Here is a 25,120-nt window from a genome sequence, read left to right as displayed (position 1 = left end):
CCCTCCCTCCTGTCTGTCTTTCTAAGCAGCTTCCAATGTCTCAGCAGGTGCAGTGAAGATGGATCTCCTGCTGATATGGTGAGCTCAGAACATTGAACCCTGCAGACTGGCACAGAATTTTTCATAAGGGCTGGAGTAGCTCTGAGTGATTGTATAATAAAGAAAAGGGTTTAAAAACATGTCCACTGAGATGAGACCACTGGTGTTATTGATGAACCGAAGGTACAGTTGCCCTTAGCGGACGTCGCAAGTGTCAAGAAATTGCAAACAAATTCTCCCTCACTGTCCCAATTGCCGCAGAACTGAGCGCCTGTCTAAGTGCTCAGCAGAGAGGGTTAAGAGACAGTTGAGCAAATTCCACAGAGGGGTGATGTGAATCAACTGGAGTCATTATGTGCTACTACAGTAGATAGAGTGGTGGATTTCTTCATCTGGTGGTGTAGTACCAACTCAGTTGTGTGGGTCTTGAAAAGGCATTTCAGAAGACATGGCCTTATTGTAGAAATGGGCACCATTTTACTGTCCAGCACTTAAGGTTCTCAGTGGAGGAGAGCACTGCTCCGGCACTGCTTGAGACAGTGGTGGTCTACTATGGTCTGTGAAACCTACAAATGCAAAAAGAAGACAGTTTCAAACATTTCCTCAGCGCTACAAAGCCAAGACCGACAGCAAATGAATAGCTCCAGCTGCATGCAAGGGGTGTGCAGCAACAGGAAGCTGGATGGATTCTGCACATTACCTGGTTAAATGGCGACTTGACTCATGCACTTCCATCTCATTGCTCTTGAAATCATTGAGTTCCTTCCGTATAGCTGCCTACGGAGCAAAAACAAGTAGGACGATTGAGAGAAGCTGCAAAGACTTAGTACACAAACTGCAGCCCCTAAGCCCTGACTCTACCTCCTTTTAGCATGCTTCATGCATCATTTACGGTCATCTTCAGGCCATGAATGAGTCTGCTGAATTCTCTTCTCACATTGCACGAGCCTATAATTTCCTCCTCTTGAGATATACAAGAGTTTGAACAATGATATGCAATCTGTTACCGGTCCACTTGGGTAGTCATCTTGTGTTTAACCATAATGAAATTTTGATACCATGAATTTACATGGATGGCAACACACCGTTTCCCCAGTGCAGTTTTTCTTTTTTTTGAAGGGGAAGAACATCAAAGCTCTATTAAAGTGTTTCAGTCCTTGGATCAAAAGCTCAAATTGGCCCCATACCCCATTCACATTCCAGTGTGAGGAGCAGCATAGACAACATAGTGGTTAGTGCTGTTGCCCCACAATAGAAGGTTGCGTGTTCAGTTCCCAGCCTGGGGTCTTTCTGTGTGGAGTTTGTATGTTCTCCTCGTGTCTGTATGGGATTCCTCCCAACGTCCAAAGACATGCATCTTTGGGTTAACTGGTAAATTGTCTGTAGGTCTGAATGTGAGTGTGAGTGGTTGTTGGTCTCTGTCTGTCTCTGTGTGTTGGCCCTGTGATGGACTGGCAACCTGTCCTGGGTTTAGCTCCAGCACCCCCTCCCCGCAACCCAGAAACAGATAAGCGGTTAAAGATGAATGAATGAATGAATTCCAGTGTGAAACATAATCACAAATTCTGGAAAACACTGGAAGTAAAATCATTAGTGCTCTTAGTGTCCTATTAGAGACACTCTGCATCTTGCATAGCTGTTTTCTTATAAACATCTCTTTTCCAGAAAGACTATTAGGACACTGAATAAAATTGGTCCCTATTCATGGAGTTTAACAAATTCACATTTGGGACAATGCCTCATGAATCACAGCCTCCCAAGTAGCTGCACTGGAGCAGTAGAGGTCTGAGTGCTTTACCCAAGGCCAGAATAACAGCAGTAAGTTTCTCAGAGTGAGAATGAGTCAATGTTCCAGTAAATAAAATGGTATGCTGAAGTTTTTTTTTTTTTTTAAAGAACCCCCATTAGATTTCCTCTAAGACGTCATGTGTGACAGAAAGTCAGCAAGCCGATGTCATTGCTTTCGCTCTTTAGTTTGACTCAAGGGGATATCTCTAGTCTTGGTGGGTGGGGGGTGCGTCTCTTAAAGGAGAACAAAAAATATTCAAATCTGTGCTTTATGTGAGAAAAAGGAAAAATGTCACAGGGCAGTGTTGGGGTGGAGGGGTCTTAAGGCAATGCTTGTCCAATTACTCTCTTATGTAAGGGGAGTTGTTGCACAATCACAACACCCAATCCTTGTGGTTTTCACATGAGTGGCCCTCAGGTGTGACCAGTCGCGTTCAATAACGAAGGCAGAATATATGCTCTTCAAAAAATAAATAAATAAAAATCAAGAACTCATTAAAAGTCAGAAGCATGGACCGCTGGCTAGTGAGCAGCAGGAGTGCTCCAGGGTGTTTACTCACACAGGGAAAGAAAACAGCTGAGGTGGAACTTGCCATAACAAGACAGGAGGAACACCTCCTACCATTACTCTCCTGCGTAATGGGTTGCGTCATGTTTGGCCCAGAGAGGTTGGGTGAGGTGGTGGGTTTGAGAAATTTGAAAGCATGGAAGGAGGGATATTTGGAAATTAAAAGATTATCTCAGTTTAGCTATAAGATGAGTGTAAGCGATGCTTACCTTGTCAGCTGCTGTGAGCCGGGTCCAGGGCTTATCTGCCCGTCTGTCGTAGTCCTGGGCATCCGACACCTCCACATAGTCACTGAATCGGATGAGAATTTTGGCCTGTCTCAGCTCCTCTACAGTGGGTCTCTGGCTTAGCTGGAAGAGAAGAAGAAGAAGAAGAAAAAAAAAGGTTTGATAATGGAAACCTAGGTTAAGTTTTCCTATGGCTATTGCCTTCTTAAAGTAATTGTCCTTTCATTAACACATACACAAAAAAAAACCCCAAAAACATCAATATAGGACATCTACTGGATCAGTTAATTAAAATTACCGATTATATTCTTAGAGAGCACACATTATCCCCATGCAAAGAACCAATATAACCCCTTAAAACATCCACAAAAAAGTCATAACTCTTCAATCTATAAATCTATTCTAGATACATTTTAAATTTCTCTACTAAAAACAGCTAAACATAGCAAATGGTAATTTGAAACCAGTCAGTAATTATAAACTATAAAATCATTAAGCCATTTTAGATACACTTAAGAACCTACACATCCACGGCCCTATAAGTGTGTGGTTATATTGTATAAAATAAGCTATGGGATGCATGCATTAAATTCCTCAAGCAATGACATTTTTATTTTGGGCATGTCTGCAGGTGAGCCCAATGTGTTGTTCTTTAATTGAAAGTGATGGGAACATATTCAACACCTCCCTATGGTGTCAGGATTGTGGTGAGGATTTGGCAGCCAACATGCTGAAGGGCCAAGGACAAAAAGGACATCCATGTTTCCTGTGGGGGGAAGACCTGAAAACAGGCCCCGTAACAGACTAGTCTTCTCCAGTGTTTGCTTATCCTGGCCAACAATTTACCCCCTCCATGTGCTTTGAGATCAGGTGCCAGTTTACACCTTTGGAGCTATTTTGGACTCACCTTTCGTGTTAGCCTTCGTTTTATCTCCCTCTTCTCCTCCATTTCCTCTTGCTCATTGCGAGCTGTGGAGAAAAAAAAAAAAAAAAAAAAAAGATTACCCTTCATACTGCATGGATAGGCAGATGGAAACATAAGATGGTTACACAATGTTTAGAAATGTCTGAAAGAAACGCACACAATTTTCAAAATATCGATCATAAGATTCAAACTGTACAAAATACATTTCTCAAAGCTTAAAATACTTTCTCTCATTAACTGTTTAACACCATTAGAAATGGTTATCATGGGATGATGATTGTTTTGTTCCTTCTAAGTTGCTCAAGAGCTTCTTTTGGCCTACTTTTAGGGTGGATGGATTGACCTATTTCATTATTAAAAAAAAAAAAAAAAAAAATTTCAAAACAAGAAGCAATCCTGATCCTGTGAAATGTGTCCATGCCTTGGAGTGTGGTTTCCAAGTCAATTAAAAAGACAAAAACCTTCAGCTCAACAGAGCAAGTTAAACGGCAAGACAAGAGTAAAGAAGAACCACACTGGGATGCTGCTCTTGTTTGCACAAGCCTTAGCACTTAAACTGCCTTTGTGTTTGTGCTGAACACATAATGTTTCTATAAATCTACTTGCGGTGTTGGATTGTGGCATTTTGCCAGAAAATAAAGCCCCATTTGTTTAACCTTGACACTGTATGTGTTGAGTGACAGGGAGGACATGACTTGTCACTCATGTATTGTTAGACTTTGTGTTGTGCTCAAGCACTCTGGCAATCGCACAGGAGCCTCTGGGAGAGCAGCAACTGCTGTAAATCCGTCTTTGATGTCAGAGAGCCACACAGTCCTCGAGTCTGTTGGTGTCTGGTACTTGGATGTGTCTGCGCTATAAGACCAGTCTTTCTGGACATGACTCCTCAGGGAGCCCTGCTGCTTGCCTGTCTGTCTCACATGAATAGGCAGAGAAAGGAGTGAAAATAAATAAATAAATAAAATAAGGGCGAGATGTATGTCTCAAGCTTTCACACAAGTTGGCCTCACCAGGCTGCACTGTATGAAGTCTGCTACAAGTCATTTGGACTCATGCTTCACAACACTGCCTTTTATAAAGAAAGAACATTGTGGGCATTTTGACGTTTGTTAAACTGTTCATGCTTTTCTCACGTTTGAGGATGTTCCTCTGCTCCAGCTCCTCTGCTGTGGGTCTCTGACTCAAGCGCCTGAGGAAACACATGCATCACAGGTCAGCAAAGCAACACTGAATCAATATGAGAAAGTTTTTATGCAAATCAGCCTTCTTTACAATAATCAAGTGATAACAGTCAAATTCTTTTAAACATTACACTCGTTCTTCAGTGTCTTCATGCTCAGAGAAAGCTTCTTTTCTTTTTATATCCACATATTTTTAAATACTCTGCTTTGATAGCTACTAGCTAAAATTTTATTATTGACTCACAGCATAAATACTTTAATAACCAACAACCCAGTCTGAACATACATACATAAACTCAGTGCCCCCAGTACTTATTTACAAGCAGCAGAGTTTCACTGAAATAGCATCTTATTGAAGTTCTTTCCATCTAAAATCTTCACAAGAGCACTTTTCACAAACTTCCATCAGTCATGACTACCAAACCCTCTCCAGTAAGTGACCGACTGTGCGATAATATATTAGTGATGATGCCTTGGTGTAATGCCAGAAGACAGCCAGCAAAAAAAAAAAAAAAAAAAAAAATTCCTGAAGACTCAGCTCTCATACGACGCTGAATAAGGCATATGCAGTTATTATACCTCACTTTGAAGTGCCAATTGAAAGGCTACAACCATTTGCACATCTGTTTGTGTAAACCTACGGGGCACACATTTACATAGACAGACACATGGTGAAGGACAGAGAGATGCAGAGAGATACATCTTGCACTGATTATCACCAATTTCCTCAACTCGTATTGATTATTTGTAAGATACCCAAAAGTAATCTCAGAAAAGGTCATTTCATCAGCCATGCTTTCAACTTGGGAATCTTATTATATAATTGTGTCAGGACCCTGTGGCAGCGAACCTAACTGTAGACACCAGATCAATGATCGGCTCTATGTCGCTCGATCTGACAGCAGTTTGGCCCCGTCAGCTACTCAGAAGGTGTGTGCTCAGCGCCGCTTGTCTCATCTCATCTTGTGTCCCATTTTCCCCTGCCTCAAGGGTTATTGTTGGGATGAAGTCCAGACACTGCCTTTCAAACTGCAGTTCTCCTCCCAGCTGTATGTTTTGAGCACTATGTGAATATCATGTCAGCAAAATGAAGCAGCTATTGGAAATGCACACGATTATACTAGTAAAAAAAAAAAAATTACCCTTACCCAAGTAATTTCTGTCAGGCTAATTTTAAGCAGTCTTGTTAAGTGTCCTATTGCCTGCTCTGTGCAATGTGAAAAGGCTTGAATATAATGAGATTATATAAAGGAGTTACGCAAAGTTTTATGAAGTAGTGAGCTAGCTCTGAGTTGCAATTCATCAAAATCTGCAATGGTCTGTATTTTCTTATTTCTAATTTATATATGTTAAAGGGGACACCAGTAGTAATATATAACGGAGAATTAATCTCTGTAACTGTAAGGAGTGATCAGTTTTGGAACTGGTGCTAAGCACTTTATGCTAAAATAAACTGATCCTTCTAGCTTTATAGCTATAGCACTATACCACTATACTAGGGGAGAGATGCTGTAAAAATGTCATCAAATGCCAACTAATCATTTTACATAAACTATATCATTTAAAAAGATTTTTGACTATAAACCAAAAACAGAGAAGCTTTCTTGGCTGTAATAGCTGAATCGCTTAGAGATAAAGGGTCTCAGGGGGTTTCCCAGCAAATCAGGTCAATATAGGAAAGTTGAGGTCAGTGCATCCAAGAATAGCATTATCGCAATCAATTTTAATTGGCCTGGCACAAGTAACAACATTTCAGGACACATTGGTGCTGGCAAAAAGCATCAAATTAGGAACTCTGCATTGGATGACAGCATGCAAATGACAGTGAGACAGAGCTTTTTGGGAGCATGACAACTAAGCAGGCAGGCCTTCTGGGAACCTGCTCTGTGTTCCAATCGCAGTGGGGAGTAGTGACTTGTGTGCCAACGTCTCTAGATAATACACCATCCCTCCCTTGCACCATATTTCGCACATCTCAATTCTTATTATAATATTTGGGCTTTCATTTCTACCCGTACGCTTGCTGGTCTTTTTTCCTCTCATCACATCATTACTCCCCCATCCCTTGGGCAGGAAAGTCACGTTCAAAGAATGGTGAAATCAAATGAGGCCTTTTATCCACAGGGAAAAACATGATGTTTTTGGATCTGTTCAATTATGAGAGCTCCTATTTATGATCTAAAACTTATGTATACAAATTCCTGTGATTTGCAGTGCACTGTGAGTGCCTTTGTGTGTACTGTATGTGTAAACTGCTGGTATGAAGTGGCTTGCGTGGTGCCGCTTTGTGGAGGAGTCGGGTGGAGAGAGTTTGGCACATGGATCACCGTGGTGATTCAGTGAGCGAGGGAGGACGTCAGGCAGGAAGAAGAAAGAGAAGAGGAGAGAGTGAGAATGAGCGTGTGCTTAAGAGAAGACAACAGGAGAAAAAAAAAAAAAAAGAGAGGGAAGGGCAATGAATCGCTGAAATTAGGTCAGCTCCATTTACAGAGCTTCCTTCTAACGAGATAAAACGTTTATACTTGTCAGATGTTGAGAGGGAAAAACTGACAGGATATGAAAGTCTTTCAATAGGAAAAAAGGGTTACATTTGCATCGGTTTTAGACTGCGTCACACTTCTAACAGCCAAATGTATTAGAAAATGCTCGGTTTGGCTCAAAAGAGTCATCTCTCTGCAGCTGTTATTGAGCTGGTTGGAGCAACATTGGCCAGGTTTACAGAGAATATTTGGCTCATAAATTGTGTATACGTGTAAATATATTCAAGTTTAAAAATGCATGTGTATACGTGTCTCACCTTGTGAGTTTGGTGCCTATCTGCTGCCGAGACTCTAGTCTCTCCTCATCTGTCTGCATGGGCAGGATGTTTTTCTCTTCCAGCTCTCTTTTGGATGGACGGTTACTCAACTTGATAGCCAAAGAGTCCTTCCTCAACACCTTCTGAGCCAGGGTACCTAAACATGCAATGCCACGGTTAAACTCAGCACAAATCTAGGGCCTCATTTAATGAAATGTTTTTCTTAACGGCTCTCAACAACATCGCCCACATATTTTAAAAACATCCAAATGGCAGGTAATGTTGTCAATTACCTGAGATTGCTCAATTAATGTAGCATTTTATAGCTGTTTTCTAGCTATTTTTGTCTTCATTTCCTGGTTTGGACACTTATTCAAAGATCCTCTCTCACAGAAATGGACTGGAAATTTACAGCTGCATTACCGTTAATCTCAATGGTCTTGATACATCACTTGTAAAGATACACATATATTCAGACAAAAATAAAGCCAAATGAAGTTCACTGCAACCACTGACATATTATATTGCATTGAGTGACTAAAGGATACATGACAAATCTCAGCCTTTAAAAACTCAATCATGCAGCCATGTAAAAATACAGAGCTACAGTGTCAAAGACACTAACCGCTCAGCACAGTTTTTGCTAAGAGGCAGTGAGTGGAAGCATTTTTATGGGTGACTGAATGATTGTGGATACATTTCTCTGAAACAAATTTTGGCTCTGCTTTGAAGGACAGACAACATTTGAGTTCCAGGAACCTATGGATGAAGCAAACAGTGCTGATGATCATGGCGAGTCAAGTAAAGTGTCACTGCATCTGTACACAAGTTATCCACACCAAGACTATATAGTTGCAGCTCTCACAGCAAAGAGAATACTCCTAAATAAGGTGAAAAATTGAATTAGGTTTCTAAAGAAGAAACTAATTTACCTTGATACAATTTTTTTATACATTGTCATGAAATCACTACACTTGCCATAGTTTTTCTTAGTTTCATTAATTTGAAAAGGTCTGTTGATTAAAGAATCCTTGAATAAAACCACATGAAACCAACTTTCTCCTCATTCATGTGATTTAATTAATCACTACTTGCAACTCACTTGTAAATATGGAGTCATCATCTTCATCATCGTCGTCGTCATCATCCACATCATCATCCTCGTCCTTGTACATGCTGGGCAGATCTTCATAGTCTGACTCGTTGGGCATGTTCTCCTTGTCATCTTCGTAGTCGATAATCACAGACGGCACTTCTCGTCTGTCCAGGGGCACACACTGACCACCTCCGTGCAATGCAGAGCTAGCGGAGTGACAGAAAGACAGTGGTTGTTGGTCCTGAAGCAAATCTGAGTATTGAGAAATGGGATCATGTGTACAGCTATAGCATCAACGCTTTCTAAAACAATAAGACTGTCAATCTTCCAGACAGTGAAGAAAAAGGCCAAGTTTACAAAGGAAACCTCTTTATCACCGTTTTACAGCCAGCAAGCATCTGTGACTTCGTATTTCTTAATTGATGGCCCTCAATATAGAAAAAGGGACATGATTAAAAACAATAAAGGGGCTTTCGCTGCATAATGATAGCTTAGTGGGTTTTTAATCCAAATACAAAAAGAAGGCAGATATGAATAAACACCGTGCAGTCCTACGCAATGTCATGCAATCCTTTGAACTAGACAGAGAAGAGTCACTGATTACACAACTTCTAGAATTCAAAACAAGGTGACGAGAATAAACTTCAATTCTAGGAGCAATTTCCCTGCAATGACTGGTGATATATTTGGTAGATTGATTAATTACAATCTAAGTGGATCTTCTCATGATGAGTCCCTGTTATGCAACCATTTCGAGCTTTCAGACTAATTTTCAGCCATGTCAGGACCATTACTTCCTTATCCCTGCCCAAATGGCTTTGGAGAAAAAGAGATCCTAATGCAAGAGATTACATAATATTCCAATCCGCTATCCTGTCCCTCTTCTCCAAACATGAAGACGTGCAGCTCTTGTAAAGAGCAGCTGGTCATGTTATGTCAGGCCAACTGCTGGAGGGACGCCTACTCCGTGCGCCTGTGCCCACACATACACATTTACTTCAAATTTAGGCCATGCTGCCCTGTGAGGCAGTGTGCTGATTTAGACCTGTACACCAGCGCTGCATGGCAGGACATGGCCTCAATAACACCGGGATAGATTTAGTGGTGATCAGAATTATCTCTGCTAATTATAATGCAGTTTTTTCTTGCCATTTTCCTCTGATTAGTGATGTTTTGGCAACAGCTTTAAATAAGAGATTAATTTTATAGGCAGAATGAGACATATTTTTATTGTCAGTTATGTGTAAACATACTAGGAATTTTATTCCAGTGTTTCAATCTTGAACAAGGAAAGCAATAAGGAAGGGAAAAAAAAAAGGGGGGGGGGGGGGGGGGGGGGAATCACACACACACAGAAATTGAAATTAATAACCAGAGGCTCATCAAATAATAAAGTCCTTCCTCACAAAAAAGATGACCTATCAGTGTATTCTTAAAAATAAACTCATTTGGAGTCTTTTGCCAATCACATTTAATGCCCTGAGCACTGAGAGCTACCAACCTTTCAAACCTATGCATGGAGAGTGCCAGAGTTTTATTGAGCTCCTCAATGATGCGGCTGGGTGCATGCAAGCTGCCGTACTGGAGCTGGAGTGGGTGACCGTGGCTCTGGTGAAGACTGGACAGGCTGGCGAGGTGAGAGGGCAGGAGGGTGCCGTGGAGGGATGGCATGCCCTGTGGGGGGGCACATTTTTGGGATAGAGTGCTAAGGGGGTTGGGGGATGGAGAAGGTGAGATGGAGGAGTCCAGCCCCCCTGGAGGTACACAAATCATCATTTTCTTGGGAGGCAGAGGTGGAGAGTGCTTTCCCCCAGGAATACAGGGCAACTTCAATGGCTGGCAAGAATCTAAAGAGGAAAAAGATGACTAACATTACTAAATATTTCCACTACTATGTGTCACATTCACTATACTCTGCTAGTGCAGACGCAGACAGATAACAAAGCTCATGGATGATCAGACATGGTTCAGACGTCAGCGCAGTGGTGGGAATTAGGCCAGAGTAATGCCACTTCGCTGTACTGACAGATTGACAATGACAGAGAGCCCAGCTGACCTAACCACAGGGGAATTTAATGAGACTACTATAATCCTGAGCACATGTGTAGCAACACAGGTAGGATTTATAGTGAAACCAGCCCTGCCTTAGGGTCCAGGTTAGCCAGCAAGTCCTGTAATAAGCGTATTCTAGTTATATTGACAGTGTGAGGAATTAGTTAAATGGTAATGTATGTGTATAGCAAGGTAGATATAGGTATAATAAATACTACATAGATTAAAAAAAAAAAATAGAGGATTACCTGGCCTAACTAACCGACCTGTGCTATGGTTTGGGATCCTAGAGAAAGGCTTTGGAGGGAGGGCAGGTGGCTGCTTGTGGTACAGCGGTGGCTTGGCGGGCGTGTCCTGAAGGTCTCCTGGGTAGGTCACCGATTTCTTGGTAGACAAGACCATAGATGACTTAAGAGAGGGCTCCTGAGTGCCAATGCCACCATCCATCGAAGACCGGAATTCAACGGTTGCTAGAATCAAAAGAGGAAACAAACAGTTTGAAAAGTGGTGAAGACTTTCTAAACAAAGTTAAAAAATGAACTGAGACAATAGTGGGGAAACTGTTTCAGAAAACTAAGACTGCTAAACAACCCTAGAGCTTTTTATCAGCACAGCACAGACCGAGGGATGGTGTGAGGCAGGCGGCTTGACAGACATTTTGCTTTTTAAATCTTCTACAGCTCTGAGCCATGTGATGATTTTTGCATGACAGTACAATTCACATATTTTGTCAAAGAATGCATTTATATTATGAACTCTCCGCCATTTGCAAATGTTATCATGACTTGAACAATCTTTTAAAAACAAAACTAAAACATACTTGCTGCTCTAAGACTTGGAGTGCAAGAGTCTAGACTTTTATTATTTTTATTCTTACCATAAATTTTCTTCTACCACCCTGCATTTCACGAGATATTCAAGTCATACATTTTTATAGTCGCAAGCTGTCAAACACAGCTATCAAAAACTCCTATTTAAAAATCTGAGAACACTGATCTGTACCTTTAATTAAAGCCAATTTGTTGGCAAACTCTCCGCAACTCAATGCTGAAAGAGACTCGCAACAGGGTTTGGCTGACATGTCAGTGTCCATTAAAGGTGATGACCACTTAAAGCGAATTACAATCCAGTAGCCAATCAGAAGAAAGATTGGAAAAAGGAAGCACTTTTTTGCTGTTATTGGGGTTCTTTTTTTGTCCTTGGTGGATCTACTTTTAGCGTGCCAAAGTGCAATCAGTTTTAGTGTTATGTCAGTGCTGGTAACATAATACAGTCATCTTCCTCAGACTAAAATAAATATAATATAATAAACATGCATAAAAATAACTTCTACGCTATGAAGCTCGACAAGTTTCTATGATGATGGAAACTTGATTTCAGTGAGGCAGGATAACTTAACAGATCTGCCCTCATAGATATGCATTCTGAGAAGCAGTATTATTGAAAACGCAACTATTCAGTTTATCAGGTTTGATGGGTAAACTAGGCTGCAGAGCCTCTGCAATGCTGGAGCTATACACCGCCCGGGGGAATGTTTGCCCTCCATTTTCCTGCACTCCAAGATACTTGTTTTAGCATTGACTTCAAAGGTTGTTTTTGCTTTTTAAATCACATTGCAAAAAGATTAATTTGTTAAAAACAATAAAATGAAAGCCTATCCATTTTCCCTTTTATAAAAAAAAGAGTCAGTAAACTTCCTCGGCTTCACCAACTTTGTTTTTGATGTCCTGAGGCGTGGAGCACCAATGGGACGTCAAGTCAAGATCAAAGAATTGAGAACATTATAAAATTTTCTATCAAGAAAGATTACATCTCTAAATGCCCAATGCCAAATTTTGAAGGGTGCACTTCAGAGACTACTGATTTGATTGAGGGAGGAGTTGAATCACTGAAAACCTGAGAATTTATTGCTCTATGTCTTCACTTTCTGTGGAGCCGGTTTCCAACTGGGAACTGTGGAACAATCGGCTCACCTTTTTCGAAGATCTCCTTCAGCACTCCTCTCTTGATGAGCTCATCTCTGCTCTGTCGCACTGACATCTTCCTCTCCAGTGCTGAAGAAGACAGGAGGGGAAAAAAAAAAAAAAAAATGCATTTTCACATGATAGACAGAGAGCCATTAAAATATCATGTAAGTGTTTATCCTGGGTCAACCCACACTTGTATGATGTTTCTCTTGCAAAAAAATATTTTCCAGACTTCCTGGGAATTTTTCGCTTTTTTCTTATTTATTTAACCCTAACCCTAAAAAAAAAACAAAAAAAAAAAAAAACCCAGACAAAACATAAGCTCTCACAAAACTAAACTGTTCTTACTGATTTACTGAGAACATTAGTCCTTTTTCTTTGGTCTTTTCGGTCAATGTCATGTAAGAAAAATCCTTCAAACCTAAAAAAAAAAAAAAAAAAAAAGTAATTTTAAATCCTGGCCTTTCCATAAAAGATAATGATCTGTGTGACTGTGTGTTGCAGGTAAATCTCTGGGTGTTCATTAACAAGAGGTAAAGAATAAAGAACGTATTCCAGCAACTCCACTCATAGTAATGCATTATGCACAGGACAACATGTCCCTCAGCTACTGCTTGCTTCTATTTTTAGGATTCAAAAGCTGTTCTTAACATCTTTTATGAGCAGGCTGAATGAAAGCAGTACAAGAATCGCTTTAGTAATTTTAAAAATCTAAACCTCCATATAAACAAATTTGGAATGTAAAATGAGACTCGGCAACAACGTCGGCGCACACTGTGCTGGAATGTCTTCTGTAACACCTGCATGGAAGGGAAATCAGAGATTGTGACATATCTACTTCAGATATGACCCAAAAGTCCCATCTCCCCCAGAAGGCGATGTGTTCAATGCCAATACAGCCTCAGTGTGGATCCATGAAAACACTTGGCTTGCCCTCTTTTTTTCCCTTTTTCATGGTCACAACACAGTAGATTTAAAACCAACTGCTGAGAGCTCAAATTTAAAATACAAATGTCAGACGTACAGGCCTTCGGGGCAGAGCCTTGGATCATCTTGTGCTTCGGAGTCCCAAAATACCACAAGAGAGCAAGTTATCATCAAACAGTACCTTCTATTATGAAGACACCAGATGTTTGATATCACGCCATACTTCAAAGGTTTCTTTTTATACAAGAGAAGCCAGTTTGAGATCAGCTCCAAGCAACAAAACATTGTAATCTTTTGTTAAACACTACATGATAAAAAAAAAAAAAAAAGAAGAACCACAGATATGACTGCAAAGAATTAACTCCTGTTGAGCCCTATGAAGTGGTAAATGAACATGTGAAAGGAAAGTGAGCCATTTGCACAGGCTACATGGGATGCCAATGCAGACAGCTTGATCAAAAAGCTATTTCCGCCAGAGGCAGCAAATTTAACATGAGTACAAGTATTTCAAGGAGAGAGTCAATATTATTCTAATTTTTAAGAGGTATTCAGGCAACACATAGTTCCCCCCCTTGTACTTTCATTACAAATTCAAACCATTCAGACGGGTTTTCTATTAAGGTCTACTAGTGGAGCAGTACCTGCAAAATGAGAAAGGCAAACCTATAATATCAAAACTAGCCATCTAGAAAATCTGAAATTTTGATAAAACTCCCCCAACCCTCTTAAAATTACTGCTTTTGACAGTTTGTCTCTCAAATTTTTAAGTCTCTTTTCTGACGTTCATCAAAAATACACATCAGTCTCAGTATTTGTATTCCAAATGTTCAAATACATTTTCGAAAAGCTTTTCTCTTTCATCACTATTCATGAACTTCTATGAGACAATTTTTCAAATTTCTGCTAGAGAAATATTTTTTTTTGGTCATTCTCTTGGTTGACAGACACAATTTTACTAGAAAAAACAAATCTCTGTGTAATACATCAGCATCAGCTCTTTGCCAAAGTGGGGAAGCCCCGAGGCTTCAGGTCGGCCGGCAAAGCTCTAATATGTTCACGGATTATTCTGCCGTTTCATCCAAAATGAAAAGTAATTACTGAAAAGTCTTATGACGTAACTGCCATGACATGGGATGTGCACAATTACGCAATACAATTAACTCAGGAGCCTTAATGAAGATATCTCTTCAGATTTGACAAATATTGTGTGCCTGGAAAAAACTAAACAACAAAACCACAAAAAAAAAAAAAAAAAAAAAAAAAACAACCCAAAAACACACACACAAATAAAATAGGAAGTGGACACAGCAGTCAGTGCATGGGCCAAGTACTAAGTCCATATTAAAGTACTAGCTGGTCTTCCAAAAAATAAATAAATAAATAAATAAAAAGTTGAATATTTAATGATTGCATGAATAGTGTGCAAAAAGTGGATTTTGATCAGGAAGGTCCTGTGAGAGCCATAAAGAAATAAAAACAGATTCAGGGCAGACAAAACTGCCACTGACATGAAATATTTATTTTGCTTCCAAGATCGATTCACTGGGTCATCAGAAAAAGTAAATCCTCAGCTTTAAGTTTCCAATCAGGTCTGTAAATTGTGTGTAACAGTAGAGAGCTGATGTTATAGGCCTATCAGTCTGCAAATCTGCCAAATCAGAGTATGAAAAAACAGATGCTGTCCTCTAAATCACCTTGAATATCAACCAAGTTCAGTTTTTTTTTTTTAAACAGCCAGTCAAAATGGAGATGACCAAGATGAGAGGATTAGACGCTCATCAGGGAGTATCAGCTGAGAGCATATTAAATGAAGCTGGCATATCAAGTAGAGTCTGTATTGATCTGAGAACACTACACTTAGTTTTTTTTTTTTTTTCCCCTTCTTTTTTTTTGAGAAAATATATTCCACTGTGAAGTGACCCAGATAGTCAGAACATATCCTACCAACCCTGAGGCTCAGTAACTCAAAGTGGAGGCTTTTAACTGTATTAAAACTTTCATGGAGTCTTTCATCAATGAGAAACTCAAGCGTTAAAGCGCACACATCACATTATAACTTAGATATGGTTGAACAAAGCTTTGTGCGGATACAGCAGGTTTGCAATGAGGCATTACCTCTCCAAACAATATCAAATCAATGGACAGGTTGGAAGGATGCTATTTTACCCAAGAAATTATGCAAATAAAAGATAAAAACCAATGCATTTAGGTGACTGTTTGTTGGATAATCTGCAATCTAAATTGGATTAGAAGTGAAACAAAGATAAAATCAAACCACCACATGCATCTTCTTTTGATTAAACTCTGCCTGGTGATCTTTCTTCCTGATAGAAGCATACTGTGATAATGTACCAAGCATGATAAGACAGCAGGATAAGACACACAACTGTCAGGCTTTCCCTTCTTCCTTCCTGGGGTGAAAAGTACATTCCCCAGAGCTGTCCTTCATCTGTGTAATATCGCAATATAGTCATAATCCTTTACTGTGCTCAGTGTCCAATTATCTACGACAACATCTGTATGCCCAGTGGCTGGTCTGCTCCCCGCTGACACAGGAAACATAATCAAGGCACCACAGAGAGATACACTGGGGCATTCAAGCCCAAGATTAGGCCAGTGCAGCAGAAATCAATGAGAGCAACAGCTCATTATTTGTGGCAGCAGTTTTCTTTTACCTTTAATACAAGGCCATCCCATTTGTGACCTTAAGAATATTAATAAATAGACAACCATCTTAGTTTTGGTTAACTTAACGAGGACAAATGCAAAACAGCATGTGCCATTTTAAAAACCCAAATCAACAATGGGGTAGCTACAGGTCAACCAAAGTCAATCTTGTTTCCTGCATTGAGATGAGCTGATTTTTCTTCCTCTCAACAACTTTCTACAGGGAACAAAACTGGTTGTAAGAGGATTTAGATGTCAATAAGTACACTGACCTGTTTAGGAATAGGTCTGATGATGTGCAAACATATGTAGATCTTCTTTCTCAATACAGTTTTTCAAGTTATTTTTAGAAAGCGTCAGAGTTTGTTTTCAGAGATACGTGGATTCACAGTTGGACAGTTGAATCCCAATTTGGCATGCAAAGAGCCAAGGTGTTGCAGTCAGCAGACTTTGAACATTGGTAAAAACTTGGAAATACATTTCTGATCCACCATGAAACCTTTGCTGTTCACCAAAGAATGAGGGAAATATATCTGACTCTACACGCCTCACTGTGTTCACCAGGCAGCATTTGCTGCCATGTTATGCTAAGCAGGTGGCATAAGGTACGTTCTTTTTTTTTTTTTTCCTTTATAAATGAAATTAGCTTCCCATTTCAGATGGAGAGGAGGCCGACGAGAGGATTAGGAGGAAATCAGCACTGAAAGGTATGGGCCATAAAACCAAGGTAATAAGAGGAGACAATAAAACTATCTAAAGCCCAGGGGAGTCTGGTGTGACCAAAGTCAACTTTTAGGAATTCTTTTAAAGTATCATTTTAAAAATCACAAAAATAATGTTGATTTAGCTATTGAAGTTCAAAATCCCTGAACCACTTCCTTCCTTGAATGGACTGTTGTGTTGAAATTGTATAACTTCTGCCCTTACACTATGTGCTTCACAAATACAGCCCACATTCCACTAAATTGGGTCTTAAAAAAAAAAAAAAAACCCAACAGGTTCATATTTTATGATGAAGCGTAGCTGACAGGGGGCAAGATGCAGAAATTCCCCTTACAGAAGCTGTTCCGTACTCATAGATCATAAGCCACCATTTTGCTGCCATCAAAATGGATTGAATAGAACAAAAGAAGCAGAGGATTTATTTAGAGACAGCAGCATCATGCATACAAAACGAGTGGATAACAAAAGCAATAAACAGAGCGTTTTCACTCAGCCCCACTGTGCATTAACACTGTTATACCAGAAAAAGGAAGTCTTGTTGCTCACTGTTTGATTATTGCCCATCACCACAACAGGGGCACAGGGCATACACAAATGTCAACCAACATACCAACCAACATCAGAATCTCTTTGATTAATTCAACATGTACACACTGTTATTTAAAGACCAAAAAGACAAGCACAGAAGAAGTGTTTGATCACCACATTTGTGTCAATAAAAAAATACCACTTTGTCTCTGAGGTTCTTCAAGAGCCAGGAAGACAATAGTGTGGATTAACATACATATCCATGTTTAGTGCTTCTACTAAGGGCTGGAGATGACAAGACATCATGCCTGATGATCATCAGAGATGAACTGATTCCACAAAATTCACACCAGGAAAATACAGATTTCATAGCATTGCTAAAACTGGAACCTACCATCCGGTTCAGACCAGATTGAGATTTCTGTGCAACTGAGCTTCCTCTACAAAAACAAGAACTCTGCATCCAGAGAGGATACAGTCTGACAAAGTCCCTCCTCCTGTCCGCCAGGCTGACAGCAGAATTCAGGATGCGTCAGCCAAGGAAAATAAGTACAGCCACATAGGAAGTCTGTCCTTCACTCGCCCCTGACAACACTGGGCTGCAGGATCAAAGGAACACTAGAGAGACCTCAAAACATGAAATTCCTGCACTGCAGTTTTGCTGAATCAATTTGCTGCATTTTCAATCACCCCAGAGACTGAAAGTTAATACATTTTTCTTTTTACCAAAGGATATGCACTGACTTACTTTAATAATATTACAGGATGCATACTTAAAAGCACCAAGGTTGTTTGTTGTGTTCATGGAACTTGCTTGTGTTTTCTTTTTTTGTGCTCACATTAACATATTATTAAGAAGAAAAGGCATATACCAGCAGAGGTCTGCTTGAACTTCTCACTCTTCTTCTTCCTCCATTTCCAGGGCTTCAGGAGTCGTCCCAGAGTGGCAAACTTGCTCCGACGCCGGATAGGTGGGGTATGGGTGCCAGAGACCAGGGACTCAGAACGCATGGCAGCCAGCCTCTCTACTTCCTCAGCTGTAAGGAAAGGAATAAAGAAAAAAAAAAAAAAAACAAAACAAAACAGCAGTCTAATTAAGGTTAAGATGCAGAGGAGGTGATATTCTGATGATGATGCAGGATAACTAACAGTGAATGCAGCAGACACTTCTGCTCAAAAAGATCCAAGCAACGCAAATCTGTGCCAAGTGGCCTTCTGCATTCCCTAGTTGGATGAGGTTCGGAGAGGATAAACAAACCTGCATATCACATTACACAGGATATGCTCCGAGTACAGTTTCAGGCTGTATCACACTGTTTATCACACTGGTGTTAGCCTGCCAAAACACACCAAACAGACTGATAAGCACCTCATTAAAGGGGGGGGTTGGTCTTCCTTCTATTCATCAAATATTCACAGGCCCTGCCTCTTAAAGAGCCATCAAAGGCAGAAAGTTTGCCATTTTGTTCTGAGAAACGACTCCATGAGAAGGTGCGTACAAGCTATGTCTGCAGCCCAAGCCTAAAAATAGCCAGAGCACACAGAAACCCTGAAAAAGGGGCACATACAATCAGAAAGCAAAACCCGAAAAGTTGTCAGCTTCAGGTAGATGATCATACAAAGATAGGTTTCTGACTCAGACTTGCTGGATTTTGTATTAAGAAAGTTAGCAGGTGATTTCAGACAAGAAACTCCCCCTGCTCTTCAGTCCTGACTTCTTTAATGAGGGTAAATAAAACATTTAAGTGAAAGGACCAAAGTAGGGTTTTACATTTTAAAATATATTTTACCTACTGCACCTTCCAAGCAGCCACCGCTTTGTACAACATTGTATGAAAATCAAGTTCCCGGAAAAAATTGACGATCAAGCATGTCTGCTTTTATTGTTGTGTGGCAAATGTGCACACTTTTCAAATCCATGGCATGTCTTGCATAGCCTGGTTTTGGGATTTATGGCTCTGTGCTGCTTATGTTAACCAACTACAGTAACAGCAGACTTTTAATTATAATGAATGAGCTCACAAAGCCTTAAGTGTCTTAAATTAATGGAAACCAATGGATTCTTAATAGGAAAACAATGACAGGGTGATTTGCTACACCATAAAAACAAAACAAAACCCAACAGCCCTGCAATAACAATTCTTATGGTGCCTCCGTGCTTGTGACGGGACCTCCTGCACAGTGTGTTGTTGACTGTCAGTATCGCCACACTGCATCTAATCACATCCCTTTTAATGCTGCCAGAATATGCGCTGGTCACTTGTTTAGGAACAGTGACATCACAATCATAATGTTTGCCAACATAGATATATCTCATTACTGGTTGGTGATGTCCCCGGGGCCATGGAGTAGTAGCACGATTAAAAATGTGAGAGTAATGCAGTGGAAACCAGTCAAATGGACCATTACCTGACTGCTCTGGTGACTCAGAGCCAGAACCATCTCAGCAGAGCCCTGCCGCCACACCAATATATAAATAGCTTTACAGTCAATGCTAATTGAATCCAGTACAAATTAATGTAGTTTAGCTGAGATCCAAAATCTGGAAAAAGACAGGAGGGAAATATAAATAAGTTGAATATAAGTTGAATAATATCCAACAGACAAACAACAACAGAGAATGATGAGAATGCTGCATTATTGCAATAAAAGAAACTGGATATTGTTCTCAAACATCAAACCCTTTTTCTTTGGAGGCCAAAACTCTCTACACATCACTGAAATATGGATCATATTCAGCAAAGTCAAGCTTTTGAAGGTGATCTTCAGAGGGTTCTGTGAAAATTAACCTTCTGTGTTTTGTCTAACCCAAATGAATCTGTATCAGTACTGAGCAAAAAGCTTAGCATCTTGAGGAGGAATTAAGTGTCATTTTAAAGTAAGATTTTAGGACAACTACACCACAGTGATTTGATAGCTATCACATTCTGTTATAATCTGTGATAATTGTGTCAGTGTGACTGTATCCATGTATGGCACAAAGATTAAGGAAGTTAACTGTGTAGCCATAACGTATGATCCAGAAAGTGGAGTATACCGTAAGCTTTCACTTCAGCCCACACATTGCAGCTAAAATTATATTATTGTTAAATGTGGTCAAGCATCTATTGTGTTTGCAACATTTGCAATTAGATCAGTACTTCTCTATGCATGTAGTGTTTTGTTTCAGTGTTTGGACTGAACCATTTCCAGGCAGCAAAACCAACCAGCAAATCCATGTAACAATCAATTCATTGTAAGTTTGACAAAGCCTTTGCAAGACTTAATATGGAGAACAAAAGGGGGGGATATAAAAGTAGAGAATCATTTTCCAAGTATCCAAACAGATGGAGATTAACATCTTTGTGTTTTCATGGCAAATGATCCATTTCACGGCATCAGGCATCACACTGTAGCATTTCTATTCCATCCCCACAGTTTTGTGGACATCACCTACTTTCTCCACTACTGCCATACAATCAACTGATGGCCCTGGCCTTAATTAAAAACACTTGTTTGCATACTAAGATGGCTGAGTGATGATGTAATGACACTGAAATGGGAATTGGCTTTGTACAAACAGCCTGCACAGTTTCATGCCTTTTTAAAATGGTGAACGTTAATAATGCCAAAAGCACCCCTCTGGTGACTCGGTGAGCATCATCTTATGATGCATTCCGCCAACAAGCAGCAGTTTCAGCCTGAGCCCAACCCCAGGAGAAGTTATGATCCAGTTTCCACAACAGCGACAATGAATCACTCTGCTGTTGTAGTTTCAATGCGATGAGCCACAATGGCCTCACATACGGAGCTGCAGAAAAACCTGAGCGCACAAGCGGGAGGATCAAGTTAAAGCACATTCATCCATAAGGGTGCTGTCAAAACGCGCACAGGGGGGCCTAGCTCTGGACCGATGGGTGCACCCTGGGTGGCCGCACCGCAGGACCCCTCCGGGGCTCGAACGCAGAGACCTCTTTTTACTCACCGTCCTGCGCGTTGTTCCCGCGGCTGCAGTTGCTGCAAATGTGCTTGATCTCTTTCCCGATGTGGCAGTGGATCGTAAAGGGCATGTTGTTGTTGTGGTGCGGATACTGGCCGTGCCCTTTCTTGCCGCTCAGAGACATGATTTTGACCAGGCTGAACGCCTTTTTCTTGGGCTTCTCCACCGCCACGGGCGTGTTTTCTCGGCAGCCCGTGGAAAACCAAGTGCCGTGCATGATGGTGGGCGCCGGATCCACCGACGGGTAATTGGCCGTCTTAAACATGACCGGCGGACGCAGAAATCTGAGCTCAACGCGCGGCGTCAAAGGCGGCGCGGACTTCAATTAAAGGGCCCCCCCACCTCCATCAAACGGGAATCCTACAGCATGGTTTCCACTGACCCCCACCTACCCTCCCAACCACCACCACCACCACCGGATCGGTCGCTTCCCTGTCCCCACACCTGCACCTGAGGATCGGAGTGCGTGTGTGCAGGCTACTCGGTTGCGCAATGCCAAAGTCAGTGCTGCTGAGAAAAAGAGCCCTGCCGCCAGATCCGAGCTAATAATAAAGCAGAGGGTGAGTATGGAGAGCAGCAGTGACTCCCTCTCCCTCCCGGAGCTGCAGACTGCAGTCGGTTGTGGCTAATCCGCGATTAGTGGAGCTGAGCAGCGAGCGCATGTGATTGGCTGCACGGTGCACGCTTCCAATAGGCCAGCGTGCACGGAGGAAAAGTTGCTCATCATAATAATGAATCCAATGACTGAAGGAGTTAAATCAGGTAATGTTTGGCAGCAAAAACTAAACCAACCAGCAACATTTGTCTATGTATATTACACTTGTTGGAATGTCTGACCTTATGCTATTTACATACTTTTGTACGGTTGATAATCATGCTGTTTTAACTTCATGAATTACATATTGTTTTAATATCTAATTTTATATCTTTTACATGTTTTTATATGAAATATCCATATACAGTATATTAGAAACATGATCTTTTTATAAATGAAAGAGATGCATTTGGGGTTCTGGACTTTGTGGTTTGTGTCTGTTCTCCTTCCTCATCTACAGAAAACAGAACCATCAACAGCCACTGAGGGCTGATCACAGGAATGGAGCCAGATAATACAAAGAAGACGTGTGCAACCCAGAGAAGACAGCCCCCACATACGTCATTTCCTTTGTATAATCATAACATAAACTGGACCAGGGAAAGATAGAGCATCAGACTTCGTGAAGTGATGCTGGAGTTGTCTGCTTGTCAGGGATACATAGTCTGGTTCAGAGCTCTGTAAACAAGCTCTATTTTATAGTATATTTTACCGTTAGTGTTCAAATAAAATATATGAAATTGATTTGGACGTCTCCTGCATCCTTCAAACGAACGTGCAAGTTCACTTTGGAAACTCAACACACTTCAACACAACAATCTTTGGTCCGTATTCTTTCGGGTAAAACAGGGACTAAAGCAGAAATAATCAAAAGAAATAAGGCAATGGCTCAAAATAGTTAGATGGGTAGTTCCACCACATTACACAATAGAGTGAAAGAAAAAATAGATAAACAGATTAGTGGTTCACAAGAGGATGAAAATACTGTTGACACTGTTACCGGTTTGCTTAAACTGATTTCCTCAGGCAGATTATTCCACTATTACGGCCCATTGTGGTCTAGACTTGTGCCATCATTCAGCTGAGGGAAAAGAAGAAGGCTGGAATCAAAAAGCAGCAAACCGGAAACCTCAAGTAAGTGACATAATAAAGACATTTCTGCTGAAAAGTTAAGGAAATGAAAACAGGTGAATGACACCCTTGAGGGGCTTAAGGCCCTCGATTAAAATGAGATGTAAAGCCCTACTGAGAACTAAAGGTGCTGTTGAATGTGGTCTTAGTTCATATTACTGAATATTTAGTGCAGTATTTAAAACTCTAAAACAGGGCTGATGTTTTCACTGTTTAAAATAGAGAAATCTAAAGCTAAAAAGAGTCATTTCTTAGTAGCTTGGTTGATGACATGACTATATACAACCCTCTGTACGTCTCATTGGTGAAGCAATTGATTCAACGTTGATCCACAAATGAAACCACTGAATAGGAAAGTGAGACTATGCTTAGTATGTATCCATTCACTGACTGTTACAAAGGCTAAAAAAAGGAAAATTAGGATGACAAAGATGAATGGAACAATGGCAGCATCTATCTAATTTGGACATAACAGACAAGAGCTCAGAGAATTGGAATCAAAGAAAAGAAACAGCAGTGGGACTGTAATCAGTGATCAGAAAGCTCAATACTTCAAATGAGGGCTCCGCCGCAGCCTTAAGTAAGAGAGAAGCATGAAATAGTCTTTCTTTACATCCCACATTCTAAACAGCCATTCAGTTGATCCCTAAAGTTACTGAGCACATTTTGTGGTAATTGATAACATTAATGAGGCGTTAATCATTGAGGGAGATTATAGACCCCGTGGCATTTCCAATCACGTTTCCTCCGTGAATGGCCGTGGACCGGGGGTGAGTATCTTTGATGTTCCTTCAATGAGCTGCAGCTTATTCCAGTGACATCAAAGCCTCCTCTCTCGAATGAGGGACAGAGACATTTGAATTGCTCCCACCACAGTGCAATGCAGCAGTCACCCTCAGTTGGCTCTTCTTTTTGAGGTGCAAAGTTTTCCTGTCTCGCATTACTGTGTGCTCAAGTTTGAGAAACTGGCAAAAAGAACCAATTTTGTATGTGTTCGTAACAAAGAGCCAGACGTTAATGGATAAAAAAGATTCCAGATTCCAGCAAATTGTGGATGTGTGTTCCTTGGTAAGAAATAGAGGGAGAGTGAATAAGACTTAACTCAGGCTTCAGTCCACCAGTTTGAAAAACAAAAACAGTGATATCCTTTCTCCATTTTTACTGCCATCTATGCACATTTTTTAGCCAAGAGAGGTTAAGTTTATATAAAAATTTGCTTCAGTCAATCAATCTCAAAAGTCAATTTATACACATGGGTACATATCTTATAAAGCTGTCGGTTATGTACTTCAGCCACAATATGCCATTAGTCTTACAAGAACATGGTAATTCAAGCTCCAGGCCACTTGTGGTTATGTAACTGCTGTGTCAGTCAGTGCTGATCAGTGATCTGTTTGGGTTTATTCACAAGGCTAGGAGGGAATGAATAATAGTAATGATATAGTAAATAAAACAAATAGAAAAAAGAGTAACATTAAACTCAGAATTAATCAGGGCAGCACAGCTGATGTCCTTTGTGAAGCAGAAACATCCACACTTTACTTTCAAGCATACAAGCAACTAGTATTTGTTCAAAAACACTTTTTCTGGTGTATCACAATGACAACAACAACAAAAAAGGCTTTCAGTTGCATTAATACTGCATGGTGGTCCTAGTCCCTGCTTGCTCTCTCTCTCTCAACCCAACTGGTCGTGGCAGATAGGTGCCACCTTTAGTATGACTAAGCTTTTCTTCTGCCGTTTCTGTACTACACGGCGAATATTGTATCTTCAGTAGAGGAAAAGCAGTGATAGAAATAGAGCTTCTGGACACAGCTTTTGGTAAAAAAAAAAAAATGTTCTAAATAATCAAATGTTTGACCAACAAATATTGGTGAAATAATCACTCCACCAGCGTCACATTTCAGTTATTTCATGGTTATTTAATGAT

General features: G+C 40.5%; 1 protein-coding gene across 4 annotated transcripts in view; it reads right to left on the bottom strand.

The window, feature by feature from the left end:
• LOC115057855 (phosphatase and actin regulator 1-like) overlaps nt 1-25,120 on the bottom strand; it is a 41,587-nt gene continuing 16,467 nt past the window's right edge. The window contains exons 1-12 of one of the 4 annotated variants that reach the window (XM_029525079.1): nt 21,450-21,840; nt 18,358-18,522; nt 12,647-12,727; nt 10,922-11,143; nt 10,123-10,468; nt 8,628-8,827; nt 7,526-7,682; nt 4,681-4,736; nt 3,530-3,591; nt 2,605-2,745; nt 740-816; nt 1-605 (exon numbers count right to left, since the gene is read on the bottom strand). In XM_029525079.1, coding sequence (XP_029380939.1) covers nt 590-605; nt 740-816; nt 2,605-2,745; nt 3,530-3,591; nt 4,681-4,736; nt 7,526-7,682; nt 8,628-8,827; nt 10,123-10,468; nt 10,922-11,143; nt 12,647-12,727; nt 18,358-18,522; nt 21,450-21,729 — 1,803 coding nt within the window. In that variant the 5' untranslated portion in view covers nt 21,730-21,840 and the 3' untranslated portion in view covers nt 1-589. Of the gene's footprint in view, nt 606-739; nt 817-2,604; nt 2,746-3,529; nt 3,592-4,680; nt 4,737-7,525; nt 7,683-8,627; nt 8,828-10,122; nt 10,469-10,921; nt 11,144-12,646; nt 12,728-18,357; nt 18,523-21,449; nt 21,841-25,120 lie in introns of those variants that run through there. The other 3 variants (XM_029525080.1, XM_029525081.1, XM_029525082.1) reach the window with 3 other exon arrangements.

This window comes from Echeneis naucrates, chromosome 17, assembly GCF_900963305.1.
Source record: "Echeneis naucrates chromosome 17, fEcheNa1.1, whole genome shotgun sequence".
NCBI classification, from domain to species: Eukaryota; Metazoa; Chordata; class Actinopteri; order Carangiformes; family Echeneidae; genus Echeneis; species Echeneis naucrates.
The sequence above is the reverse complement of the archived record's forward strand: the minus strand, read 5'-3'. Positions and strand labels throughout refer to the sequence as shown.